The sequence below is a fragment of the Amia ocellicauda genome, chromosome 11 (genome assembly GCF_036373705.1).
Source record: "Amia ocellicauda isolate fAmiCal2 chromosome 11, fAmiCal2.hap1, whole genome shotgun sequence".
Lineage (NCBI taxonomy): Eukaryota > Metazoa > Chordata > Actinopteri > Amiiformes > Amiidae > Amia > Amia ocellicauda.
In genome coordinates, this window is record NC_089860.1 from 8,060,727 (window position 1) to 8,086,866 (window position 26,140).

At 43.0% G+C, this 26,140-nt stretch overlaps 3 protein-coding genes across 7 annotated transcripts; 2 read left to right on the top strand and 1 right to left on the bottom strand.

Moving 5' to 3' along the window:
• Positions 1-11,060, top strand: spdl1 (spindle apparatus coiled-coil protein 1). Of its 4 annotated transcripts, none has more exons than XM_066716516.1 (13): positions 1-87; positions 1,080-1,162; positions 1,953-2,128; positions 2,842-3,018; positions 3,218-3,412; positions 4,225-4,374; positions 4,525-4,623; positions 4,726-4,836; positions 6,688-6,828; positions 7,038-7,141; positions 7,475-7,662; positions 7,918-8,212; positions 10,740-11,060. In XM_066716516.1, the coding sequence occupies exons 3-13, from the start codon at positions 1,961-1,963 to the stop codon at positions 10,891-10,893; spliced, it is 1,782 nt and encodes a 593-aa protein (XP_066572613.1). In that variant the 5' UTR covers positions 1-87; positions 1,080-1,162; positions 1,953-1,960; the 3' UTR covers positions 10,894-11,060. The 4 variants fall into 4 exon arrangements, with proteins under 4 accessions (XP_066572613.1, XP_066572611.1, XP_066572612.1 ...); XM_066716514.1 differs by having other exon boundaries at positions 1,080-1,157; XM_066716515.1 differs by having other exon boundaries at positions 1,080-1,153.
• A 1,070-nt stretch (positions 11,061-12,130) lies between these two features.
• sil1 (SIL1 nucleotide exchange factor) lies at positions 12,131-18,754 on the top strand. Of its 2 annotated transcripts, none has more exons than XM_066716517.1 (10): positions 12,131-12,365; positions 12,472-12,665; positions 13,220-13,355; positions 13,500-13,608; positions 13,718-13,823; positions 14,325-14,513; positions 15,657-15,778; positions 15,996-16,092; positions 16,226-16,390; positions 17,462-18,754. In XM_066716517.1, exons 2-10 carry the CDS (start codon positions 12,558-12,560, stop codon positions 17,822-17,824), a joined length of 1,395 nt encoding a protein of 464 aa, XP_066572614.1. In that variant the 5' UTR covers positions 12,131-12,365; positions 12,472-12,557; the 3' UTR covers positions 17,825-18,754. The 2 variants fall into 2 exon arrangements, with proteins under 2 accessions (XP_066572614.1, XP_066572615.1); XM_066716518.1 differs by having other exon boundaries at positions 12,551-12,665.
• Positions 18,755-19,096: 342 nt separating this feature from the next.
• Positions 19,097-24,064, bottom strand: LOC136762914 (serine protease inhibitor Kazal-type 1). Its single transcript, XM_066716520.1, has 4 exons — positions 23,933-24,064; positions 21,739-21,779; positions 20,842-20,951; positions 19,097-19,706 (listed from the first exon to the last, which is right to left on the bottom strand). Exons 1-4 carry the CDS (start codon positions 23,979-23,981, stop codon positions 19,640-19,642), a joined length of 267 nt encoding a protein of 88 aa, XP_066572617.1. The 5' UTR covers positions 23,982-24,064; the 3' UTR covers positions 19,097-19,639.
• Between the last annotated feature and the right edge of the window lie 2,076 nt (positions 24,065-26,140).

Genomic DNA, 26,140 nt, shown 5'->3' on the forward strand with positions numbered 1-26,140 from the left:
GCTTGCCTGGTGGCTGGAGCTGAATTCAAATTGTGACGGACGGCGGTTGGCCAGTGGAAAGGGAGAGGGAGCGATAAAAGAAAGAAGGTAAACTTCTGAACAGTTTAATTGTGCATCGTCATGTCTTGATCAAGATTACATGTAGTACGAAATGTCTTAGACGTAGCTTTTGTTTGTATGATAATACGTGTTCGCTGAATGAATTCGCGACTGTCACTTCGGATCCGTGACGCCTAGTCATTCATAGTTAGTTGAAAAACAACTTTCATTGTATACATATTTTTTTTATATAACACCTTCTATCTTACGTTACAAAGACATACGACTATGCACTAATAGGACAGGTTACCATTTGCTCAGTTTGGGGGGTATTTGTTGAACAAAAAACGTTTGTATTTCATGCAAATATAATACTTGGCGCTTGGACACAAGACCCGCCCACAAAATAAACGTCAACCAATCAGGGGACAGTGACGGGGCTTTCCACTTCCCAGAGAGAATTGAAAGAGTTTTCAATCCAGTGTGTACATCCCTAAATCCCCCCAGGTTACAAAAACTCACACCCATAGCGAAATGTTGCCCCCACATTTCTCTCATGGCACTTAAAAAGCCCCCAGATTTGGAGGGAAATCCCCCAATCTGGCAACACAACTTGGTTCCATTCCGATGCTTGGAGCGTGTGCGTTTGGAAGGGCGGGTTCTCTCCCGCATTGTTCCTCTGGTGGCGTTGCCATGGCGAAGGATCCTTTTTAGCAAACGCTCAGGCAGTCATAATAGCCCCCTTCTGCCTCCCATCCCCCCTTCCTTGGAAAACCCTGAATATAAACCGCGATTGATAATGTGGCTGAATAGCCCCTTTCTGTCAGCGATTACCCCCCAAAAAAGTAAAACCCTTGCAGTTATTCGCAGTGGTATCTGCTGCCTTCGGGACTTTCTTTTGTGTTCAGGGTTGGAATGGATTTCGGATAAAAAATAAATCATTTGAGAATGTCATACTTTAAAAAAATCAGGATATGTGCATTTTTGCTTTTATTTGGTACCGACGTACCTTATTTTATTTTCCCACTGCTTTTAATCAGACACATGGTGAGACTTTAAGATCAATCCTTGTTCTCTCTACGGGCTGCTCACCCTCGCCTTTAAGGACACAAAGGCAGGTACAGTACGTGTCATTTAACAACATTCAGTAATTTGGTGTACAACAACCAAGTGCTGTTCGAAATTACAGAAAACGTATTAAGATAAATTAAGTTATTATTTAAGTCTTAAGATTTTGTTCTTATTTGTTTTGATAAAAAAATGTTCATGACTCAGTTTAATGTAGTTGGCTACTCAGCTTGTCTTTCAGTGACTTTTAGTTTAAGGTTACTATATGCTATATTGGATATAGAAGTTCTTGTTTTTGCTAATGATGGAACATTCTAGAAAGGGGTCAATTGATTTTCTTTCCCTATCTCAAATAGTCATAGAGTTTGTTGGCATCCACACAGATTATATAAGGGTACATCAGTAAATGTTTTCCTCTGAAATTAATCTGTAATGAAAGAGCCGTCATTGTTTTACTGGAAAGTTAAATCTAGTTATTCAAAAGCATTTAAGTGTTATTGTAGACAGGAAGATTGTGCAATACACAGGTTTAAGATGATCTTCCAGGATATACAAACATATCTGGGTTTAAAGTCAAACTGGATACTTCTTCATTGATTTGTTTTCATATTGAGGGTGTAGAGGGTGTTTACAAGTTGGATGATGCAGAAGTCGTGCTTTTGTAATGCATTTCTCAGGTCACAATACCAAGTGTGCTTAAAAAGAGGGAAAAACAACTGAGGTTAAGTTAATTTCCTCTGCGCTTGGTGCTCTCTGTTTAAACTTTTGGTGCTCAAAGATGCACTTTTTGGGATTTATCCCCCACATTTTCCAGTACTTTGTCTGAGTGTTCTCTGTGTTTGTAGGCTGAAAGATGGCCACTGCCGAGGACTGTGAAATCCAGCGCCTACGATGCAGACTGAAGGAGGCCGAGGAGGCCATGCAGAAGGCTGCCCAGTATGGCTTGCAGCTGTTGGATTGCCAGCTGGAACTGCAGAACAAGCTGGAGGAGCAGCGCACTGAGATGACCAACTCGATCGAGGTGAGTCCACAGAGATCCGCTGTGCAACACATAAGAACGTTTACGAACGAGAGGAGGCCATTCAACCCATCGTGCTCGTTTGTAGTCCATTAATAACTAAGTGATCCAAGGATCCTATCCAGTCTATTTTTGAATGTTCTGTAATTGTCGTCTTCAACCACATCGCTGGGGAGTTTGTTCAGATTGTGATGCCTCTCTGAAGTGTCTCCTGTTTTCTGTCTTGAGTGCCCAATTTCCATTTGTGTCCCCGGGTCCGTGTGTCCCTACTGTTCTGGAAAAGCTCCTCTTGTTTGATGTGGCCGATGCCATTCATGATTTTTAAGACATCACAGTGGCTTGTGAAGCGCTAAAGCTCCACAAGCAGTGGACTCAAGTTAAGCTGAATTCAGCCATTAAGGAGCTGTCAGGTAGGGGTGGATCATATTGCAAAGGTTACACTAGAACAGGGGTTCTTAACCAGGGGAGCCCACTCCCCCTGGGTGTTCAAGACACGACTTATTTATTTATAAACAGCGGTTTGTAAGCATGTCTGGTTCTGCAGCAACTCCCACCCCTGCTCTACAACTTGCCAGCATCCCCTCCACCCTCCACTCACCAACTTGTCAGCACTTTTGGGTTTGCCTTTTCGCATTGTTGGTCCACACACACACCTATGTACCACTAGTGTGAATCCCTCCTTCTACATATAGACTGTTGCTTGTGTGTGAATGCAGGCCTTGGAGCAGGAGAAGTATTCCTTGCAGAGGGAGGTGGAGTTGAGAGGCCGCATACTTGACAGTCTGAGGTCTGAGTGTGAAACCATCAAAATGCAGCAGAAGGTTTTGTGGGAACAGCAGGAGGCCCAGCTCGAGAGGAGCCATGCTCTTGAGGTCAATGACTACAAGAACAAGGTAAGAAACCCTGCTAGGTCTGTCTTGTGTTCTTCTTCTATGAAAGTTACATAGAAGGCTACAGTCAAGCTTTTTCAACCCAAGACGGCTTTTAAAAATATTTCACATTGGTAATCTAACAAATGGAGCAATTGATTAGTGAATAGGAATCGCATGTGTAATTACTGCCTTGTTTTATTGGTTTGTGTCCTTTGTGCAGATGGAGAGGATGAAGGCCGAGCTGGACGAGACGCGGCTAAGCGAGAAGCAGCTGAGACACAAGCTGGAGCTGCAGGCCGAGTCTCTGAGCAGCAAGACGGAGGAGCTGCGGGCGCTGACGGAGCGCACACATGAGACCATGTCCTCTGAGATGCTGGAGCTGCAGATGGAGAAGATCGAGCTGGAGACTGCCAAGGTTTGGGGGGGGTCACCATCTGGGCACAGATCCCCTTCTCGATGTGAAACCCTTATGTGCACCTCTTTATTTAATGGCATAGTTCACATTCAGCTCTCCTGCACTTCTCTCTCAATAGCGGCCATCACAGCTACCTGTTCTGAGCCACCTTCCCCAGACCTTATTTGTGACGTGCCTCTAATTGTCCTTTTCTTTCCACATATCTGAACCTATTTTAAATGTGAGTTCAGAGCAATCACTCTTGAGTTATTCTCTGTGAAATCTTTGAGCTGCTAGAGACATTTTTTCCCGATCTTAATGAGATTTAAAATATTTTGTTTGATGTCTCTGCAGTAGACCGCAGCTTTGAGGAAACATTCATTGCATAAGCTGAAGCTGGAGTCTTTAGAGTGCAGCCTAGTTTTACTGTAAAAACATTAACCAGCTTTGAAAAGAAAATGACAGCCATGCTGTTTGATCATGCATGTCAAAACATGGCATTTGTAATGAGCTGTACTTTCCAGAATCCTGCATCTTTTATGTTTAATTAAAATAATGACTATCTGTATTAAAACGTGCTATAAAGAACAGAAAGTGTGAGGATCAGTCAGATTGTGAGTGTAGAACCCAAATGAGAGTAATTTCTTGGAGATCTGCTAAAATGTGGAAAAACTGACAAGTAGTCCTCCATGGGACTGATAGCATCTCTATCACTTCTATACAAATAATTAGTACTTGTGTTCTTGGTTAGTCCTTGTGTTAAGTGACGTCCAAGTTGAGTGAAAGCCTTGCTCCCTGACTAGCCTTCTCTGTGTGTAATTCTCTGGTCCCAGGCTGACCTGGAGCACGAGCTGAACGAGATGAGGTACCGAGAGCAGCAGCTTCAACTGGCCAACACCAACCTGCAGCGCAAGGTGGAGCGCCTGTCCGATGAAAAGGAAGAGCGGGAGAAAGAGGCCATCTCTTACTTTAATGGCTTGGAGGTATAGCACATAGTGTTTTCGATGCTAGATTGCCTTTTAATACTCTTTAACAGTTTATTTTTGTTGTAATGATAAAGATGCTTTAAATTGTGTGCATCTTCAATGGCACTAAGCTAAGAGAGACTGTCCTGTATATTTCTCCTCTTCTAGAAAGCCCGGGAAGCCAACCAGGATCTCCAACTGCAGCTGGACCAGCTTCTGCAGCAGTCTCAGGACCCCAACAGCAAAGGCAACTCCCTCTTCTCTGAGGTAAACCTGCGGCCCTCCATCCTGCCTCGCCGCTGGCCTGTTCCGCATGGTGCCCTCCTGTTCTCTGCAGGAGCCCGTTTGACCCTGCCGTGTTCCCTGTAGGTGGAGGACCGGAGAGCGGAGATGGAGCGCCAGCTGATCAGCATGAAGGTGCAGCACCAGTCGCTCCAGAAGCAGCACGCCTTCTCCAGGCAACAGCTCCACCGGATGAAGGTACACGTCCTCTGCACCACCACCCTCGGGCCCCGTCATATCAGCTGGCTCTCCGGCCGGGACAGGAGCCCACTGTCCCAAATCACTGCGCAGCTGTACGGGGAGATCTTGCGCTTGGTTCTTAAAAGATCCAGCACCGTTCTAAACTGCTCTCTGCTACTCCTGCTCTGCGTTGTACAGTTAGTTTCCAAAATCCTGATCTGCTCCAGAATGTTAAACGGGAGTTGTTACAGTTACAGGTGAGGCTGTTATTTAGTGTAGCATCCAGCACTTTGGGATAGACAGCAGGTAAGGGGTGTGGTGTCATTTTTAGCACTTGCCCGTGAGAATTCTGAGTCAAACCCTCTCTGAATGATGAGCCATTGGGGATGCTTTGTACTACTGTGTCAATTTTTACAATAATTTAAGGCAAAATCCCCATCGGAGCTCCCACTCCACCACCAACACTTCTCTCTTCTCAAACTCTCAAGCTCAGGTACTCTCAGCTCCATCAGCATGTGCAGAGCAGCAAGGGGAGGCGTTTGCTTATATATTGTCGCCAACTGGACTGTCATCGAAGGAGCACTTCTGGGCAGTTTCGATAGCACGTTCTCTATCTTGCTTATTTATGTTACAGTTGATTTAATTTATGATTTTAATCCCATTTTGGGTTCTTAAAGTATTACAGTCCTTTTTTCAGTCTGCCACAGAAGTAATTTAACTAGCAGATTTTTGATATTTATTTATTACGTATTTATTTGTGTTGCTGTGCAACAGTATTCTGCAGTGGGTATTTGTTAGTGAATTTTTTTTATTTTTTTTTTTTTTTTCTTTGGGCCAGAGATTTACACTGGCAACAGGAATATGGTTATGAACATTGAATGGTTGAATTCAGCTTCCCCTGCAGAGTTTATCATGCATGATTGCTTTATGCACTGCTGTTGGAAATGTAATTTTATTGTGTGTGTGATGTCCAAGATGTAATTGTTTGACCCTTTCACTGGGACTTTTTTTGCGCTGTTGTAATTCTCAATAAATTTATCTAGAGTTTTGAAGCACATAATAAACAAATTTAACTCCTGACTTCAGTGTTACAGTCGTTTGATTTTAGGCAAATCTAGGTTTGCTTGAGATGTTTTAAAAAGTATTACAGTCACAACAAATACAATTTTAAAAACTCTAAGAAATGTAATTATACTACTTTGGAGCTGCCTCATAGTGGAACACTATGTGTAGGATGGGAATGTGGATTAATCGAACGCTGTACTGTACATTGGATAGGTCCAGAATGTAGGGCACTAGAGACAGACTTGGCAGCCAAGGTGCATAGTTTGCTCTTGACATTTTGTAACACAACCTTGCCTTTTGGATTAATAGCAAAAGCTTGATCATTTATATATATGTGCAGTAACCACAAAGTATTAGAAATACGCACAATTATATGCAGTCCTGTTAAAACCCACAGTGACATGTAGACTGTATCTTAATACATGTATCTAAAACAAAATTTATTTAAAAGAGGATATGATTAGCAAAGTGACTAGTGGCTAAGTAAAGAAAGAATTGTGTATGTAGATTTAAGAGTCAATGGTATTAAAATCATTCTCAAAATGCTATCGAGAAATGTATTTCATACAGGCAAGCTGACATTGAAACCCAACTTAAAGAGGGGGAAGTGCACATGTGACTTAAGGATTAATGGACACTGCAGTTGATTTTAATTTGCAACAACGATGGGTGGTTAATTTCACCTGGGCACAAAGCTCTTCTGAAATGTAGCCCTGCTTCCCTGTGATGACACAACTGCAGAAATGGTGCTGGCTGAACAGTGTGCGGAGGGTGACTCCTGTGCCGTTTCCATCCCTCTTGCAGGTGCAGATTGCCACCCTGATGCAACTGAAGGGCTCTCATGCTGACCCAGGGCAACTGGAGCGTCTGCAGTCCATGCTGTCCCAGAAGAACAACGAGATCGAGGCTCTCATGATCAAACTGCGCCGCCTGGAGAAGGTGGAGGTGAGGAGAGTCTAAAATTATCAATGGTCTAATATAACATAAAAACAAATACAGTGCAGGGGTCTATTCAGGGGTAGTTGAAATGTGATAATAGTTGCATTGTGGGGACAAAACAGGCATAATTACATAAAGTAGGGAAGCAGTTACAATAAATACAGGTTTCCTATAACTGCCAATGCAAACATCAAGTCTTTGTCAATTCTGTGAAGATGACTGTAAAGGCCGAGCCGTCCTGCATGCCTTCAGAGCTGACCGAAAGCGGAGATGGGACGTACTACACTGACCTCCTGAAAATGCAGCTTTCAAACTCGATGTAAGTCTCCCTTGTTAATTTCTCCTGTGTGCCTCAGTACCTCAATGAACATGCCTTAGCAGTAATCCTTAGTCTGAGATTTAAAGCAGAGTACAGATTTAATTACAGGAGATTGAGCTGAACTTTTGTTTTGATCCACCGGAAAATCGCTTGCTATTTTAAAGCACCAGAGGAAATTGAATAGCTTTTGCATTGCATTAAAAATACAATATTTCCCTGTATTTTGCAATATGAATATTTCTGGTTTGCCAACAACTTTAAACAACAGCGATTTCAGGGAAAGCGATAAATTCGACCTTTAAGTGCCTGTTAAGCAGTGTGCCTTCTGTGCAGGAAGGAGGTGGAGAGGATAGGAGAGGAGCTTTCCCTGCAGAGGATGAAGGCCCTAGCAGAGAGTCAGAGGGTGCTGGAAGTGGAGAGGAGGCTGTTCAGCAGTGAGAGGACGCTCAAGCTGTGCCAGAGCGACAACATCAAGCTGCAGGTCAAACTGGACGAGATCAGGATGAAATACGAACCCAGTGGTAAGTGCCCCGCACGGACACGTTTCGAAGTTTGGTCAGCCTCTGCCGATCGAGAATCTTCAGCAGATGTCTCCTTAATCAATCTTATTGTAAAGGTTGTTTAATTTGTTGAAGATTGTTGTGTTGCCTGGTTTAACAAATCCGCAAAATACAAGGCTACTGCAGCCTCGTAGGTGGAGATAAACAGGCATATGTGGAATCCCTCACTTCACTTTATGGACAGCTGCAGTGAGTGCTGTTGTTCGTTCCCTCCAGAGGTGAATAGGAATCGTGTGCAGAAGCGCAGGCGAGAGAAGCTGCCGGTGGACGTGCCATCACAGGGCTCTGAGCTGAAGGAATGGGAGCAAGGCCTGGCAGACAGTGGGCCTGCAGAGACGATCGAGCCCGAGCCCGAGCCCGAGCCCCAGACCTGCACTGTGGAACGGCAGGTCATGACCCCTCTCCAGCAGGTCCAGACCCAGGAGCCCAGCACCCCGCAGCCTCACGATTCCAAGTGTGTCCGCATCTGCGAGGAGCCCCCCTCTGCCCACGTCGCCAGCGAGCCCCCCAGGTCAGTGTCCTCCTCTTCCTCCTGCCAACCCCTCTCCCTTCTCCTCCGCTGCATGAACATCGCCTTCTGTGTCTTCTTCCTCTTCCTCGACTTTGGGCGCACTTTCGTTCCCCGCCTGGCCCTGCCCTCGCTGGCCCTGCCCTCGCTGGCCCTGCCCTCGCTGCCCCTGCTTTTCAGGAAGACCGTGACCAGGAAGAACTCTCAGTGACGCTGGGGAGCGCGCCACAAACCCTGCACAGCTGAAGAGACCTGGAGAAAGAAACTGGATGTCTGATAGATAGGCTTCTTACATTTATGTATCTGCAGCTCTTCAGTGCTCCAGTACGGATTTTGATTCAGTTTTGCAGTAACTTGGCTATGACGGCCTGGTAGTGTAATCATGTCAGGATCCTTCAGCACTACTGCTTTGCCGTTGCTGCCTTTTTTATGTGTTTTAAATTTTATTTATAGAAGTATTGTATATTGTTTACATTTATTATATTCAAATTGTGCTACCTGATTGTTCATAGATATAGAGAGAACTGAAACATCTTCCTTATGTTTGTATGTATAAAATGTAGTTTTATTTTCATGTGCACAGTAATTATCCCTAACCTTATCTCTTGTTGGAACCAGTTAATGAGTTTCACAAACACTAACGTATAGCAGGTTAACTGAATACTATTGTGGCTTTGTTTAATGACAAAATATGAAAAAAGCATTAATAGCATATGCATCATATTTATGTAGCATAACTGTTTGACAAGGGGTACAGTGCAGGACTTTACTTCTAGAGTATTCATTATATTTCCTTACTAAGTGTTTTAGGAGTGGAATAATAGTTGCTCACAGTACAAAATGTAAAGAGTCTGCACTGCTTAAATCTGATAGGATTATTATTTTAGGAATGTCATAATTCAAATTAAAACAAAGGCCCGTACCCTATTAACAGGTTGAGAAGTTGTGCGAAGGGTAGAGCCGTGTTGAAGATTGTAAGTGTATGGTGGTGATCCTAGTGGCACAGTGGAGTACAGTGAGACATAGGTCTTTAGGTTGTGGTCGGTGTCAGAGAGTTATATGGATGTTGTATAGAAAGCCTGAGTAATGTGACACACAAAGGAGACAGTGTAGGGAAGACTGGTTAGTTTGAGAAGAGGCACAAGAGTGAGAAGGAAGGGAGAGAGAGAGAACTGGAAACTAAATCATTGGAAGTGAATACATTTAATTCCTTATTAATAAAGGCAGACAAATCTGAGGTCTGTAGTATGAAAGTATCTGCTGCTTCAGCCTGGCTTGCTTTAAATGCTGTGGCACAATCTAGTGAACTGCTTCCACCGGCTGCTCTCCAGGGTTAATTCCGGAGCTCTAATAATCCTAACAGCTCAATTCTTTCTCTGGCATTGTGGATAAAATAGTTCAAATTACTAGAAACAATTTTAACTTTTTTTCATCATGATTGTTTTATATGGGGGAGAAATAAAGTTTGGCTACTAATATTCCTTTGAGTTAAGCGTTTGCAAACCTCTGAATAAAAAATATCTTTATGGATAGCCATAGGTCTCTTGTGCAAAGTATTACAATAATAAAAAGAAATGTGTAGGGGAAAAGAAAAAATGCATTGCATTATAACTGCATTATTATGCTGTAAAAAGGATTTTCTTCAGAGAATGCCTTTTCTACTGCTTTCTCGTGTTTTCTGCATAACTGCTGTGTAACTGGTTTCTCCATTTTTTTTGTACTGTATGTTACTTTGGCATTTAATTCTTATGTAATTAAGTCAAATGCTTTTCTTTAGTCTTTTTACTTGCATGTGTATGACATTTTTTGATTGCACTTTCCTTGTTCTTTCGATGTTTCAATTTCACTGTTAATTACTACATTGACTGTATTAAACTAGGTTTTTAATTAACTGATTGTTCATTTTAATTTCAAAAACTGAAATGTGTGTAAGTAGCAGTGTGCTACATACTACAGATTACTTGACATTAATGAGCATTTTACTGGTATTAAAATAATAAGTTATGGAATGCTTTTATAGACCAGACCCTTATATAAGTCCCCTATCAACTGGAGTATCGAGATGTTTATTAATACTACACTTATTTAGTGGCATTTGTGTCTTTCAACATCAAATCTCTTCATATTGCTGTATCAAATGAGCTACTGTAGTAACACAGCATGCTGTATAGATTGTGTTGATGACTGGTGTTGTCCTAATCTAGGTAGAATTGGCATATGGAAAACAACAAAAAGTATTCTATAATAGTTAATGGTTATAACCTAGCTGACGAAAACTGAATTAAATTTATAGATTAGGTTAAATTAGGGGAAATAACACAAATCTAAAGCTAATCAGGGCTGTTAGAACAAATGAAACATGAGGACTAGATTATAGCAAAATGGCCTTCAGAAAATTGATGGTTCACATCAGACTGTCCCCCCAAGGCTCTGATTGTCTACATGCCCCTGTCTGAACTGTACATCGCTGCAACAGACTGTGCAAAGCTACTCCGTAAACCTGAATGCCAATTGGATGGTTTGCCTGTAGGTCTCCCTCAGCCGAATCCACAATCAAGACAGAGGAGCAGATGGGGACAGGAGCCGAGAACAGGAGGCTGGAGAGGAAGCAGCAGCAAAAGCCCCAGCCCGTCATCCACGTCTCCTCCAAACCCACCCTGGAGAACCAGTGCGCGCAGCAATAGAGTGGAGAGCGCAGGGCAGTCGGGCCTCCCAGTGTCTCACAGCACATTGAAGGCCAGGGACATGAGCATGGAGCCAGTGTGTACTTACTGTCATGCAGTCAAAGATTTTACTATTGTTATATTTCATGGAAATGTTTAATAATTGTGTATTAAACTTTTTTAATGTACTGCATGTCCTCATATTACCTTTTTTTATTTCATTATTTTGTGTTATTGTGGGAACACTGCACGGTCCAGACGGGAATTTTGGTCACAATTATACAGTACTGTGTTCCATACTGAATCTTTACCACTTCTCTTCTGTTCCCAGAGATGGTAATAAGACTGGAGTCAGGTCTGGTTATACAAACTGTAATACAATCCTGCATCAGTGAATTTAAAATGCTATTTCCATTACAATAAATAGGAGTTCCATCTGTTATAAATCTCATTAGTAGGTGTATTTATCTTTCAAAAACAGTTGCTAATTGGGTCACACTTTATAGTAATGAGCACCAATTAATTACCAATTAATTGATGTATGAATACCACAACATTACTTTAAAGTGTTACTGTTAATTGTAGAGTAAACGAGAGGCTGGATTGAAACTGAAGATTGCATTTTTATATACTGTAAGTCTGAAATGGCCTCGGAAGGGGGATAATAGAATAGTGTTATTTTTCTTGGAGGACTGGATAAAAGTCAATAATGAAAACACCAGATTTGTTTCACCTTTCAACCATTCAGTCTACCATTCTTCTCCAGATAGAGTACTGGCAGATTCTTTATTGCTTTTTTGTATTTATTTAACTTTAATACAAAAACTGACATTTTTAAATGAAGTGCGATTATTTGTTTAACATGCACTTAATTTAACTTCACACAGCAGTTTAATTCACAGAAATGCAGTAAATGTCTGCAGTTTAATGTCAGTGTTTAGTATGTTTGATGGCAATGGTAGGCCTTTATTTTATTTTGTGAATGTTATATTAAAAAATAAGAATGGAATACTATATTTAAGTTTGGCGTCAAATTGAACAAACGAAATGGTTACTAATGCGTGTGATGTAACGACACCAACTCTCCAACACCACGTTGCGTCAGTCCTCCGCATTGCACTTGTGTTGCGTTTCTTCCGCGGCGAGATGGGCGGGGCAACGCACCCGGTTCAGCCAATCGAATCAAAGATTGACGGACGTTCCGGGAGCTGATTGGACCACATCATTCGAAGACTACAGAGGCGGAGCCAGGAAGTGAGTACTTGTCGTGTGCGAACCTGACTTGCTGTCTGCGTCTATATAAATCCCATGAACCCGGTGGCGGTGGTGTTTGATGATGTCAATATATTTACAGTTTTAACACATGGACAGAAATTGAATCGCAATTAAAAATAAACCGCTACGGTTTCAGTTTACTAGAATAGGCTTTTAAGTTGTAGAAGTCCTGCTTACTATTCTAACTCGGTTGTTGTTTTCAAGAATCGGAATTGGAGGTAAGCCCGTACGATAAAAGTACAACTAAATATTTCATGTAAGAGTGGTGGTCATTAATTTAACTGGATTGAATGCAAAAACCGAAAAGTACTGTCCTAATTATAGGTTCTGTGTGGAGTTTCGCTTCAGCACGTAGTAGCACCGTGTAGCCTGTCCGTCGGGGTGACTGTTCCTGTTTCTTCAGTGTCAGAATGGTCCTTAGCGGCGCGATGCGACGGGGAGGCTCCGGTGGGCTGAGGGTGACGGTACTGCTGCTCTCCATGCTCTGTCTTCATCTCCCTCAGGCCGCCGCTGACAAAGTAAGTACCATTGTTGCTGAACAAAACGAAATGTCATGTTTGGTGTTGGTTAGATGGAGCTAGTACACCCAGCCTTGTAGAACTCTGATATCTTAGAATTTTTCCAGAGTTCATGTTCCAGTGATGATTTATGACACATCACCAAGCACAAAACGGAGCAGCCTCAACACTGCAGTAACTGGGAGCATTTCTTTTGCATATTAAGCAGAGCCTAATGTAATTGTGTGGAGCAGGCTTCTATTTATACCATAAGGTTGGGGGGGGGGGGGAACGCAACTCAACAGTTTAACTGTTACTTAACAGAAACTGTTGAAATACAGGGATAAAAGTAAAAGGGTATAATTTACAGGGATTCGTTGGGTTTTACAAGTAAAGCATAGCTCCATATGTGGGTGCCCATCTTTAGGTTGATCTAGTTGCTGTAGAGTGCGGGACTTGATCTGCGTGGTTTGTATAGTTTGTGTGAGTAATCGGTTATCGTCCAGCATGGTCTGTCCTTGTGGCTTGGTGTTGGGTGCTTGTTTCACCAGGGCTGTCTCTGCCCACCCCCACAGACACACTCTGCACTGTCAGTGGTGGAGACCACTGATCCCAGTGACCGGGATGGGGAAGCCCAGGTAGATGAAGAACTCAACCCAGAAGATCTGGAGGTGTTTCAGCCCACAGACGTGTGGCAGTCCCTCAGGCCAGGTACCCTCTCCCACCTGCTTCCCTCTGTAGTCTGTTGCTGTTCTGGGGATTTTTTAAAAACAACAATGTATACAACTTTTTATTTTAATTCCTTGCATTGAAATTTAACATCCAGTTCTGTGTATGTACATCTCTGTTCCTCAGGCCAGGCCGTCCCCGTCGGCTCTCATGTGCGTCTGAATCTGCAGACGGGCGAGAGAGAGGTCAAGCTGGGGGAGGAGGCGCGGCTGAGATACTGGCACAGCGGCCAGAGGTGGGTACCCACTACAGCTGCTGGATACCTGCAGGTTTTCCCTGACTTTAATTCTGTTTTTGCTGTGGTCTGTGTTCCTCCTGTGCTAATTTCAGCCTGTCTGTCCCAGGAAGGGCATGTTGAACACAGAGGCCCCACAATTCAGTGCACAGGAGCTGAAGGAGGCCCTGAAGAAGTTCAAGGAGGAGGAACCCACCCACAAGACCAGGGAAAAGGTAGGGTTACCCTTGTTATATCTGGTATTGCTACCCTGGTGTGAGGACGTGGGAAAAACACCAAAAATATAAGTGTTAAGATGTCTAGGACACGCAAACGAGCACTTGCTCCTCCTTTCTTTTGCTTTTCTTTTTTAACAATTGTAACATTTACACATTGTGGGTTTTTGATTTGGAGAATTATAAACCAAACAAAAATGGACTTCTAAATGAGTTAATTAGCAGTTAATTTGCACATGCCATTTAAAACCAGATTTCCTTTGGTACATCAGAAAATATGGGCTTGACATTTGTCCTAGCAATTGCTAGAAAGTAATTCCAATATGCATTCAGGTATTTGACTATTTTGTATGCCCTACTACTTATCATTGTGCCATGTTATACCAACTATCATGTGTTTTTGAAATCCTTCTGCCATTTGCTGTGATGTGGTATCAATGAGATTGTACCCCCCTGAGTGGTACCAGTTGGCTGCCCAGCTCAGTTGGTGTGTGTATGTAGGAGGAGGCAGCAGTGCGGGCTCAGTACCGCCCCCTGGAGGAGCTGAAGAGGGACATGGAGGAGCTCAACATGATGGTGGAGACGGACTTCCAGGTGATGAGTCGCTTGGTGAAGCAGTTCAACCACTCCGAGGCCACGCTGGACGAGAGGGTGGCCGCGCTGCTGGACCTGGAGTACCTGGTGCATCAGGTGAGCCATGGCAGACCCTGCATGAAGGATGAACCCCTTTAGGACTATCCGCTTCGAACTGGACACGTAGAGAGCTAAACCTCAGAAGGGCTCTATTCATACAGCATTTGCCACTGCACCAGTGTTTACACCAGAGTTTTTTTTTTTTTTTTCCCTATAGGCCTTAAGCTGTAATCCAGAATGTTGCTAGATATCTGGTTTTGTTCCATCGACATGGGGACTGCTTTCTCTCCATAGTTTCTTGATCTCCAATATCTACCTAAACTGGAAATAAGTTCTCCACGTGAAACTTGACCGCATTTCACATAATACAACGTCAGACTCTGTACTTTTGGTCAAACATTGATATTTTACCATCTCTTCTGTTAACAAGCTGATTTTTGAAGGTCCAATAGACCTAGATCAAAATTCCTAAATGCCAGGGAGACTTATCTTTTATGTACAATGTAAAGCAAAATGTAAAATTACATTACACAAAATTGACAAATGGCAAAATTGAAACTTCATATTTTACTGTATCTATATTTGTTTAAAGCTTTAAATAAACTGCCTGCTAATCTATGAATCACTCTTTCCATCTTTAGAGACCCAAACTATCAAATTTTAATCAGGAGTTCAATAAAATTTAGATGTAGACTTTTGTGATATAATGCACAAAAGTCTTCAAGCTCTGTACAGTAGAACTTGCTGAAAACAAGTCCAACTCGATCAATACAGCCCTCTGATTGGCTAGAGCACAGATTCGCTCAGTGAATCTATGCGTACGTTTCGAGTGTGATTCAGTAAATAGTTCAACATTTGTAGTCGGAATTAAAAAAAAAAAAAACTGGCAGAAATCACACTGAGAACTTTTGAGATTCACCATTAAATAGTATGAATAGAATATTTTACAAATGTACGTTTTCTGACCCACTGATTATGGGAACGGACCTAAACGATACGGTGTACAGCCTATGGACTACTAATAACAAAACATTATAAGTGACCAATTTGTAATGGTTTCACTCTGTGGGAAGGAATGCAGAGGCTGACAGCTGAGCAAATGTTTACAGCGAGGACAAATATTGGTCCCCAGACTGTGTGCTTTTATTTTTTATTTTGGTCTAATTACAATTCTCGGGCTGTTTTTTCCGACTGTTGCAGGTGGACAATGCGCAGGACCTGGTGGCGATGGGGGGGCTGCGGCTGGTGATTGACAGTCTGAACAGCTCAGAGCCCCTCCTACAGGAGAACTCGGCCTTCGTGTTGGGCTCGGCGTTGTCCAGGTACTCTCCCCAGTACATTCACAATACAAGGGACTGAAAGAACAAAAACTACACACGGTCTTTAAGCATCCACTGTATCTAACTGTTGCTGGTTTCTTTAGCCCCTACTTTAACATTCTGGGTTATTCTGCTTTCTTAAAGTGTACAGTGATATAGAATGCATGAGAACCCAGGAAAGCAAGCGTATCCATGTGAAGTGTGTGTGGTGTTTCTGCAGTAATCCCCGGGTGCAGGTGGAGGCAGTGGAGGGGGGTGCTCTCCAGAAGTTGCTGCTGCTGCTGGCCACCGACAGACCATTGCCCCTCAAGAAGAAGGTAATGTACTCCCAGCAAACCCAAGCTAATCTCTCCCCGGCAACGGCTCTCCGGCCTCTGTGAATGCAGTGAAGCTTTTACATCCATGATACGTGTGCAGGTATGTTCTCATGGCTTGTTGTATGTTTTGCAGGCGCTGTTTGCGGTGGCCTGCCTGTTGCGTCACTTCCCCTTCGCTCAGAGGCACTTCCTGCAGCTGGGGGGGTTGCAGGTGCTGGGGGAGCTGTTCCGCACACCGGGGGGAGGGGCCATGCGCGTGCGGGTCGTCACCCTGCTGTACGACATGATCGTGGAGAAGGTGAGCCCCAGGACTGGACAGCACACCGACTGCGGTAGAAAAGAGGGGCAATTGTACGCAGTGTAGCCATGTTCATATGAAAGACCTGGCTGTATGGTCTACTCGCCAAATTGGGATTTGTTTAGTTGAATCCAGGTGTCTTCTGCTCTTTTTGTGCTTTGTGTTTTGTCCTACCTGTACTGTCTCGGTGCCTAGGCTACTCCTTTTACAATGGCAAGGCGACACGATCACACTGGCTACTACGGAAGAACTTGTATTCTAGTGTATACAATCAAGGTTTATGTAGGGGTTGCTCAGGGGAGCCATTGAGGCTTCAACAAAGAATCCCAGTGTGTAGCTTGTGTGCCAGTGGATGTGTGAACCAGCCTGTTTTTTCAATGCCTCTTCTGTTGGTATATGATTTGTTTTACTAGCAAGAAATACCTTTTAACACTAGCACCACTGTAGCCGAACTTTGAGCGGCTTTTGAAATTTAAATGTAAATATATCTGCCTGTGTGAATTTCTCCTGCATATCTGTTCTTTTGTTACTAAATATTTGAATTAAATACCTAGACAGTGTTTCAGCTGTAAACTCAAAATTTAAGTTATAAATACTTCTTGCTGGAACCACAGTTTATTCTGTAGGCTATATTGAGTAGAATAAAGCAGACAATCTGGGCTTTGTAATATTTTAGTTTTGCTATTTTTAGAACTGTTTATTTGTTTTATAATCACAAATCTAAGATATGTGCATACTGATTTCTACAATAGTTAAGTTTGTGTAACATGCATTTTATTTTCATGTTTATGTAAATGCGCTTGTTTTGAAAAAATAAGATGCTTACATTTTTAATGTAAATGCAGTGTTTCGGCCCTGACAATGTTGTGATTATGTCAATATAAAGTTTTATCCAACTGTTTTTCATTTTCATCACACAGCTGTTTTATAAAGGAGCCGCACATTTTGTGCTTGTAGTGGTTGTATGTAGTATGATATCTTGGTGGTTCTAGTGTGAACACTGTACTATAGAGCCCTGAGAAGAAGAAAAAATAATATTTTTTCCTCTAACTCTCTCCGTGTCTCTGCCAGGAGCTGATCTCTCAGGCTGGGCTGGACGTGGTCCCAGACGCCTCGCACCAAGAACGGCTACGCCAGTACTCCCAGGTGTCCCTGCTGCCCCTGCTGGAGGAGCAGGGCTGGTGCGGCCTGGTCCCCGAGCTGCTGGCTTCCCCCGAGCACGACTGGCGTGAGAAGGCCCTGCGCACCCTGCTGGCCATGATGCCCCACTGCCAGGACCTGTACCGCCAGGACCGCAGCCTGGCACGCTCACTCTCTGCACTGCAGGAGCAGTACCAGGAGCTGGCGGAGGGCGAGCGGGGGCTGGGCGATGAGGATGGCTATTTCGGGGAGATCCTGACCCTGCTGGACACCGTGCTAGGGAGAGTGCGCTGAGGAGGGTGACAACTGAGTCTCGCTACAAGGGTGGCGCTGTAGAGACTTAAGCAGACTGGATCCCCCTGCATTCGATTTGATCTGTCCACTCACTCAGCCACTTATTCCATCTCATGGACACCGGCCTCTTCAGCTTGCAGGGTGTTGCTTCTTTAGTGCCCTCTGCTGCTGGGCTGGTTTTACTGCAGCTGTGTAGGGAAGAGGTGGTTAATAAGCATGCAATAAAGCAGCCTTTTTTTTTTTTTTTTTTTTCTTTCCTGTTTTTCCCTCTCACCACTGGGGATCCATCCTCTGCACTGTGCTGTTCACTCCCATGGCCATTACATCCACAACCATGAAGCTGCTTAGTGAGTTTGTAAGCTGGACTAATCCGCTGTAAGACCTCCTCTTACTTGATCTACTGGTACCCAGGCCTTGGCTGCTTTTGTATGGGTAATCCGGCTATATTTTTAATTTTGTGGAAGGGGTCTGAAGAACGCCTAACATTACGGACGGTGACGTCGATATTCAGGTTTAAGATGTGAAGGGCACTACTACTAAACCCGAGTTGTTAGACCTAAGAATGTACATAATGGGGCAGACTGACTGTTATAGCCTTTGTATTGAATTATTTATTTTTTTAGTAATGTGTATTTACAAGGCGTAGCAGAAACTTGGGCCCTGGCTTTAATGTATGTGGTTCTTGATGTGTGAAAACTGAGGTAACTGAAGGTTGTCTGGTGAAGGAGGGGAGAGGGAAGTGGAGAGGAGCAGTCTGTCTTCATGGGGCTGAACCATGGACTGGTGCAGTGACTGACTGTGGGACCGATTTTACTGGCATCGGTCCGAACTGGGAAGAAAGGATACGGCCATAATCTTACTAAGAAAAGAGAGGAGGTGATTCCCAGAAAGAATGTGCAGTCTTGACTAAATAAAGAAATGTGGAACTAATTGTTTTCTGTATGAAATGAAGAACAAAACCATCTCCTTTCATATACTGCTGCTTTTTAAAATTCAGAATCCCCAGTTACTCCTGCCCACTTTTTTTTTGGCCACAGTTTTGGCTCACTGTTGTGATTCCCATGGGCCTCTAGGAGGGATGAGAGGGAGAAAGTTGGCCGAGTTGCCTGCCAATCCATCTAGCGGACCAATCTGAAGATATGAGGCAAGTGCAATAACCAAGACCCTGAAATCACAGCTGCAGCTGTTTATAAACAAACTGGAAGCAAGAAGCTCTGCATTTTGAGCTGCAGATTTCTACACCGACACACACGGACTCTGACAGGTGCATCACAAAGCTGTTTTAATTGTGTTCATTTCTGCATTACTATGCAGTGATCCCATTCTGAAATTGAGCAGTGGCCACTGTCCACCCTTAGAATTGCAAAGTAGAATACATCACACACCCATACTCTGTGAAGGAGCCAGTTTTATGTTTTTCCTATGGAGGAAGCAAGCCCAAATCTGCTAGTCATGTTCAGGGTAACATTAACTTTGCTCTGGATTCCTCTCTTGTCTCACTGTTGTGTATTAGTGTGGGGTGCCACTGTTGAGAGTGCAAAACACTGGTTGAACAATGCAAGATATTCATTAACCATTTCAATAAACATTTTGTAGTATTTGTAACAATTTTATTTATAGTGCCTTCTCGGTCAATGCCTGTACTAGCCTGGAGGGGTGGACATCTTCCAGCAGCAGTGCAGGAAAGACAGCCATAGACAACATGGCCAGCTAAATTAGTTTATTGTTGCCCTTGGCTCATTCTACAGGTTAGCCCTCGACGCTGCCGGCCTGCTGGGAACCCTCCCGGTCTGCGGTGCTGATTGGACGGGGGCTTCAGACAGGGGCGGGTCTGCTCCGGCACTCCCCCTGATGTTTGACTAACACATGCTGTGATTTGCGTCTGAAAACATGACAGAGTGGTACATGGTTATTAAATGGCACAGGTTGGCACTGTGAAACGACAAGGACAGTCAGACAGGAGGGAAGGATCACATACAAATGGTTGTCTCTCAAGAGTGTGTCTCCCCATAGCCATCACATTGCACAGCTTACCATTTAAAGACGACCGATATGGGTGTCATAAATATGTTTTGGTTCGGTGCATTCATCCTGTTTTTCTTTTTGAGCCTACACTTACCTTGGATACTTGAAAACAAATACAGGACTAGAAGGACAAGTTATATGTCCTATTTGATATATATATATATATAAGAAAACCAGCTGGTTTAGTCAGGGAGATGTAGTGTACAGTGCATACCATTTTTGCACTTTGTTTCGTATGGCTTGAATGCTGCTCTCAAGGCTTTTCTGTCACTCAACCTCCAAAGCTGTGTCCGCCCCCGGTGTACCATTTATTTTCTGTAAGCTTCACCTGGAGAGACACGGAAGTGTGCCTGGTATGACGTATTTCTAGTCGGGGTCCCAGTATTCAGGTAGCGTCAATACAAATCATAAAACTTCACGCAGGTTACAGCACTATTTCAAACTCACTTACCTATATCGTCCATTTATCAAGTTTCTCTTGTCAACAACATTGTTTCAGGGTTGACTCAACCTACTTCCCGGGAACTCTGGTTAAGGTGTTTGAGTGCCATGTGGTCAAGGTGGCCACCTGCTCTGTTATCCCAGACTCTCACCCTCCTGGTTAAACATTACTTCTGACCTCACCTCTCCCTGGACACCTATCTAATCAAAAAGACTGCAGCCTGCTGTTGAGCAGAGGTAGACCATATGCCACTATTTATTTATTTGTTACTTTGAATTGGACCCTGCCAGTTTGGCACCAGATATGAACCCGTGGGACTTCTTCTCATGGGGTTTTCTTACAGATACTGTATACAGACACAATCAACACCCAGTTCAAGTGAAGCAAGATTTTTTAACAGCTGTGAACAGCATCAAAGAAGAAACTCTGGCTGTGGCAATGGAAAGACGACGACGGAATATTTAGCATGCCAATGGCACACATATTAAAAGTGGTCTCACAAGACTTCAACCCTCCCTAGACTCCCTATATATATTTATGTCCAACTTACTTGTTTTCCATACAGAGCACACACTCAGTGTTGTAGGACTTGCCGTCTGTCCCACACACAGGATCAAACTCCTTGGAGCAAATCCCATCAGAGTACTCCTCACAGTGAGGCTGGAGAGAGAGGGCAGGAACAGTGAGGGGAGTTTGTGTTATACAGAGCCCTGCTATATTAAACCATACTGCACATTCAGGTAGATTAATATTATTAGCCTTTCAGCATATGTTTCCCATCAGGTTTTTTCATGCTACCCCAGAAGGTACAAGGTGCAGCAGTGTTCAGCGTCTCTGTTTCTTTACTGGTGTTTTGCTGCAGGTTCTGTAATCTCTGTGGCGTGGGAGCTTTCCACGACCCTCACATAACAAAGTGAGACCCTCCACTTTTAAAGGGGATCGACAGGGAAACAACCGACACAGCAACTAATGCAACGGTCTCGAGACTCTGATTGTCGTTTAGCCTGCTGTACTTCTCTGAGGGCTTGGATTGGATCGACGGACCTCTGCTCTAACATCTGCTACTCGCGGCCCAAACCTAGCCCTGTCTCTGTGTCCTGAGAGCCTCCAATCCACAGCCCTGCACATTGGTTGTCTACAAACTCCTGTTGCCCCCTATGCTTCCCCTCCTCCTGCAATTTCTGTAGGAAGAAAAAGAAGACTATGCTGGTCTGCCATTCTTGCACCCATTCGATTCCTAGCGTGAGCCTGCGGTTAAAAATACAGGGTTAAACACTGGGAACTGGCAGCAGAGCTGTGAGGCCCTCCATCACATATCTGCCATCATTCTCCATCCTACAGCCTGTGCAATAGTAAAAGAGCAGCACATCATGCAGTTATCTTTGAAAGTCATATTGCTCATGTATGCTTTCTAAAGCCAAGAGTAGGTACATAAACTGCAGCTCACCTCCCTGGGTTGTCCGTGTGGTGGATCAGCAGAAATGAGTCCTGTGGGGCGAGAAGGAAGAACCCAGTCAGCTTTTCAAAGAACCTCATATCTTTTATAACATTCAAATGCTGTCTGCACCACTCTGGTTGCCCTTGGAGTTGGCACTAAAGCCAGAAAGGTACAATGCATTGTATGCCCCCATCCTTTGAAATCACACCCGTGTAAGAAGTCCATGGGGTGTGTGCTTGTTTTGGTGGCATCTTTTCTCTCTGCACATTCATACCCCCTGTGTCAGGAGACCAGGCTGTTGGCAAAGTGGTTTTCTTACTCTGCTTGATGGACTTGTGCAGCATTGGGCATTTGGAGGTGTGCCTGAGATGGCAGCTTGAATCCCAGCAGGATTGTGGTCTCTTGTTTCAGGTTTTATTCGACAGGTTCTGGAGATTTGGCACTGCTAAAGAGCTTTGCATGTATGATGCCTGCCGGCGGGTTTTCATTAAAAGGGATATGGCTTTTCCTTTTTCTACCTCCACCCTGGGCTACAAATGAATCCCCAAACCCAGTCCAGGATTCCTTCAAGAATCCTTGAGAGAAAAAGTATGTGTTTTATAAAAGACCCTGATAGAAGATGAGCTAAAGATCCAGCATCCAGTCCTTCAGAGCAGTTCTTTTTCTTGTTCATTCCCAGCCAACCCCATTACTAAACACGACAACTGTTGATTACGATCTACCTCGAGTATACTAGAAAATATGTAAAACACAAATGATCCTTGAGTGATAGCAGTAGAAATGGTCGAGACACCCTTTCTACCCTTGCTAAGCAATAGTAAACAACTCTCTGCTTTCCTCATGAGTTTCCCGTTGAATGTGTGGGTGTTTTTTCTAGTTTTTATTTTATCAGCGGCTGGTTCATTGTCCAAGGGTTTAGACCGGGCTGCTGGGTATACAATAACCCTGTGAGCTGATGTTACACAGTCTGCTTTCCTATTATTTGCCACATTGTTCGCTGAGCTGGTAGTCGGCTGAGTGGGGGCTAAGTGGGACACCATCCACCCTGACCTCATTCCCAGCAGTGCCGTGTGACAGCAGAGGGAAACACATTGGACTCCCCACTTTCAAAGGACGAACAGACTAGAGCTGATACAACATCAGCTGACAGATAGCTTTACACCTGATTTTTAGTGACCCTTACCAGTTTGGCACAAGTGAATGGTATGAGGGAAAATAGTGAAAGTATTTTTTATTAGGGGGTTATTTAAAGTAAAATAAAATACAAATCTAACCCCCACCCCCCATTTTGTCCCCTGTGGTTCTTTATTTTATTGTCTAATCAAACCTGCGCCACTCTCACACACAGAACTATAGCGTCCACCTAGTGTTACACTCGAGAACATCTGAAGTGTGACGAAAGGGTGACATTTTTGTGTAGCTTTGGCAGAGCGCTCAACCGAAACTACAACACAGGCACCCAGGGGTATTAAGTTATGTGTTTAAAAGCAGATAATTGACTTGAAGTCAGCTGTGCATTCTACTAGTAAAAAAAGACTATATAATAATAATTTTTTGAGAAAGTAGCTCCCACTTCAGCAACCAGAATCAAAATACTATAGTACCATACTCTAGTATTTTTGTGCCCAACAAGTATTTACAAAAAATACACTGTTTATATGTGGCACTCACTTACAAACAAACAACAAAACAGTTTACAGTAGTGCTTTTTACTCCAGCAATTGTAAAATCGATTGTCGGCAAACACTCTTTTTCAGTTTTTATGAGGACAAATACACTGTACAGTTTCAGGCCTGCAATAACATAAAGACAGGTGTTTTCTTGCTCATGATATAGTTTTAATACAGCATTTAGTTTCTTAAGTGACAGAGGTGTGGAGAACACACTGTGTGGAATATCTGGTAAGAATTACATTCAAAAGTATTTTATTAAATAAATTCATTAAAACATTAAAAAAACTAAACTGAAAACAGAAAAACATTTCATTTAATAATAAACACATTACATTATAGTCTTGGGATGTGACAAAGACATCCCCTCATCTTAGGTATAGCACACTATGCACTCAATAAAGCAGACCCATTCAAACACTGAAGAAAAGGAGAAAGAAAGGATCTAAAATCCCAGAATGAAAGAGATGGACTGTGATCTGTTCAAGAAAAACAGTTCAACTCTGCCACCCAACTCTCGGAGACATACTTACCAGAAAGATAGATGAGCATTGAGGTGAGGACCAGGAAAGTCAGCTTCATGTTGGGTCTGGATGTTTCTGAGTTATGTGTGGCACTGTGCAGGTGTGAGTCGCTCTCTGTCTCTCTCTCCCCTCTCAGGGAGTATTTATGGAGCCAACCTGACCCCCCACCCACCCACCCACCCTTGTCAGCAGGCCGCCAGGCTCCCGTGATCAATAGCGCCTTGGAAGTCACGCCTCCTGCAAACTGAGAGAACACCGTTTGGAGCAACCTGAGAAGAGTAAACAGTAATCTTTTATTGGTTTTGAAAACTAACATCCAGTGGTCAGTGCTGTTGTTAACAGCTGGCTTTTATGAGCATGATAATAATAATTATTATTATTACTACTATTATTATATTATTATTACTAGTAGTAGTAGTAGTAGTAGTAGTAAAGTCAGTTGTTGGTTTGTCTTCTCTCTATGATTAGTCATTATTCTTATGAAGGCAATTCCTGTAAATGATCACAAGGGGGAAACATACATTTTGTCAGACCAAACATGAATGCAATGGCATCAGGATTTGTGTCTTGGATGTTTTTGTGTGTGTTGTTGCTGTTGTTATTAATAATAATCATTATCATAACGTTATTATTGTGTGTTGTTTTTATTGTTGTTTTTGTTGTTGTCATCAAAACAAGCAGAATATGGTGTGAATGATTTAAAAACTCCACATCAACTGTACTGGTGACATGAGAGCGTATGTGCATAGAAGTTGAGAATCTTTTATGTTCCACTAAGGAAAGAAAACAAAGGGAAACTATTAGTAGGAAAGTCCTGAAATGTTTGTACTTCAATGCCAGGAGCATAAGGTACAAGATGTTAGACCTAGAAGCCAGAAAATGATGGGGATGAATACAAGTTGAAAGGCTACACACAGTTTAGGAGAGACAGGCAAAATCGAAGAGGTGGTGGGGTGGCATTATATATCAGAAACGACATTGAGGCAGAAGAACTCAAACTAGATCCTAGTAACGAACATAATATTTGTGGGACAAACTTTTGAACAAAAGATCCAGAGGATTAGCGGTAGGAGTGTGTTACAGACCACCCAACTCAGATATTCAGAAAGATGTTGCATTGTACAGTGTAATCAGAACTGCATGTTGCAAGGATGTGGCTGTTATAATGGGGGATTTCAATTTCCCAAACATAGACTGGGAAAGCCCAGTTGGGACTACAGAAGCAGAAATAGAAATGGTTGAGATGGTAAATGACTGCTTTCTAACTCAGTTTGTCAGGGAACCAACCAGGGAGAGTGCATGCATTGACTTGATATTTTCAAATGACCAAGATAGAGTCAGAGGGACAGTAGTTAGAGAATTAATGGCAAACTGTGATCACAATATGGTTAGCTTTGAGGCATTCTTTCAAGAAACAAGGACCAAGTCTAAAACAATGGTCTACAATTTTAGAAAAGCAAACCTTGAAGTTATGAGGCGGCATTTAGAAGAGGTAGACTGGAGCACATTGGATACAGATTCAGTTGAAAATGGATGGTTATATTTTAAGAATATACTACTTGAGGCTCATATTCTTGGAGATAGCCAACATGGGTTTAGACGAGGCAGATCATGTCTTACTAATTTATTATAATTTTTTGAACATGCAACTGCAGCTGTAGATCATGTGAAAGCATATGATATGATATACTTAGATTTTCAAAAAGCTTTTTATAAGGTTCCAAACCAAAGACTGATCCTGAAATTGGAAGCTGTAGGCATTCAGGGTAATGTAAGTAGATGGATTATGAACTGGTTGACGTATAGGAAACAGAGGGTGTCGATAAGAGGAGTTGATTCTAACTGGAGTGAGGTTGTTAGTGGAGTTCCACAGGGATCAGTACTAGGGCCTTTGCTTTTTCTAATCTATATTAATGATCTGGACTCTGAGATAGTTAGCAAACTTGTCAGATTTGCAGATGATACTAAAATAGGTGGCTCAGCAGATCTCGGCAGCACAGGCTATTCAAAGGGACTTAGATAATATTCAGTTATAATATTCACACCTGGCAGATGAAATTCAATGTCAACAAGTGAAAGGTGTTAGATGCAGGTAACAAAAATGTCCACTATAATTACACTATGGGAGGAATAGAACTAGATTAAGTAACGCAAACAGAATGTTAGGGTATATTGTCAAAAGTGTAGAATTTAACACAAGGGCAGTAATGTTCAGAC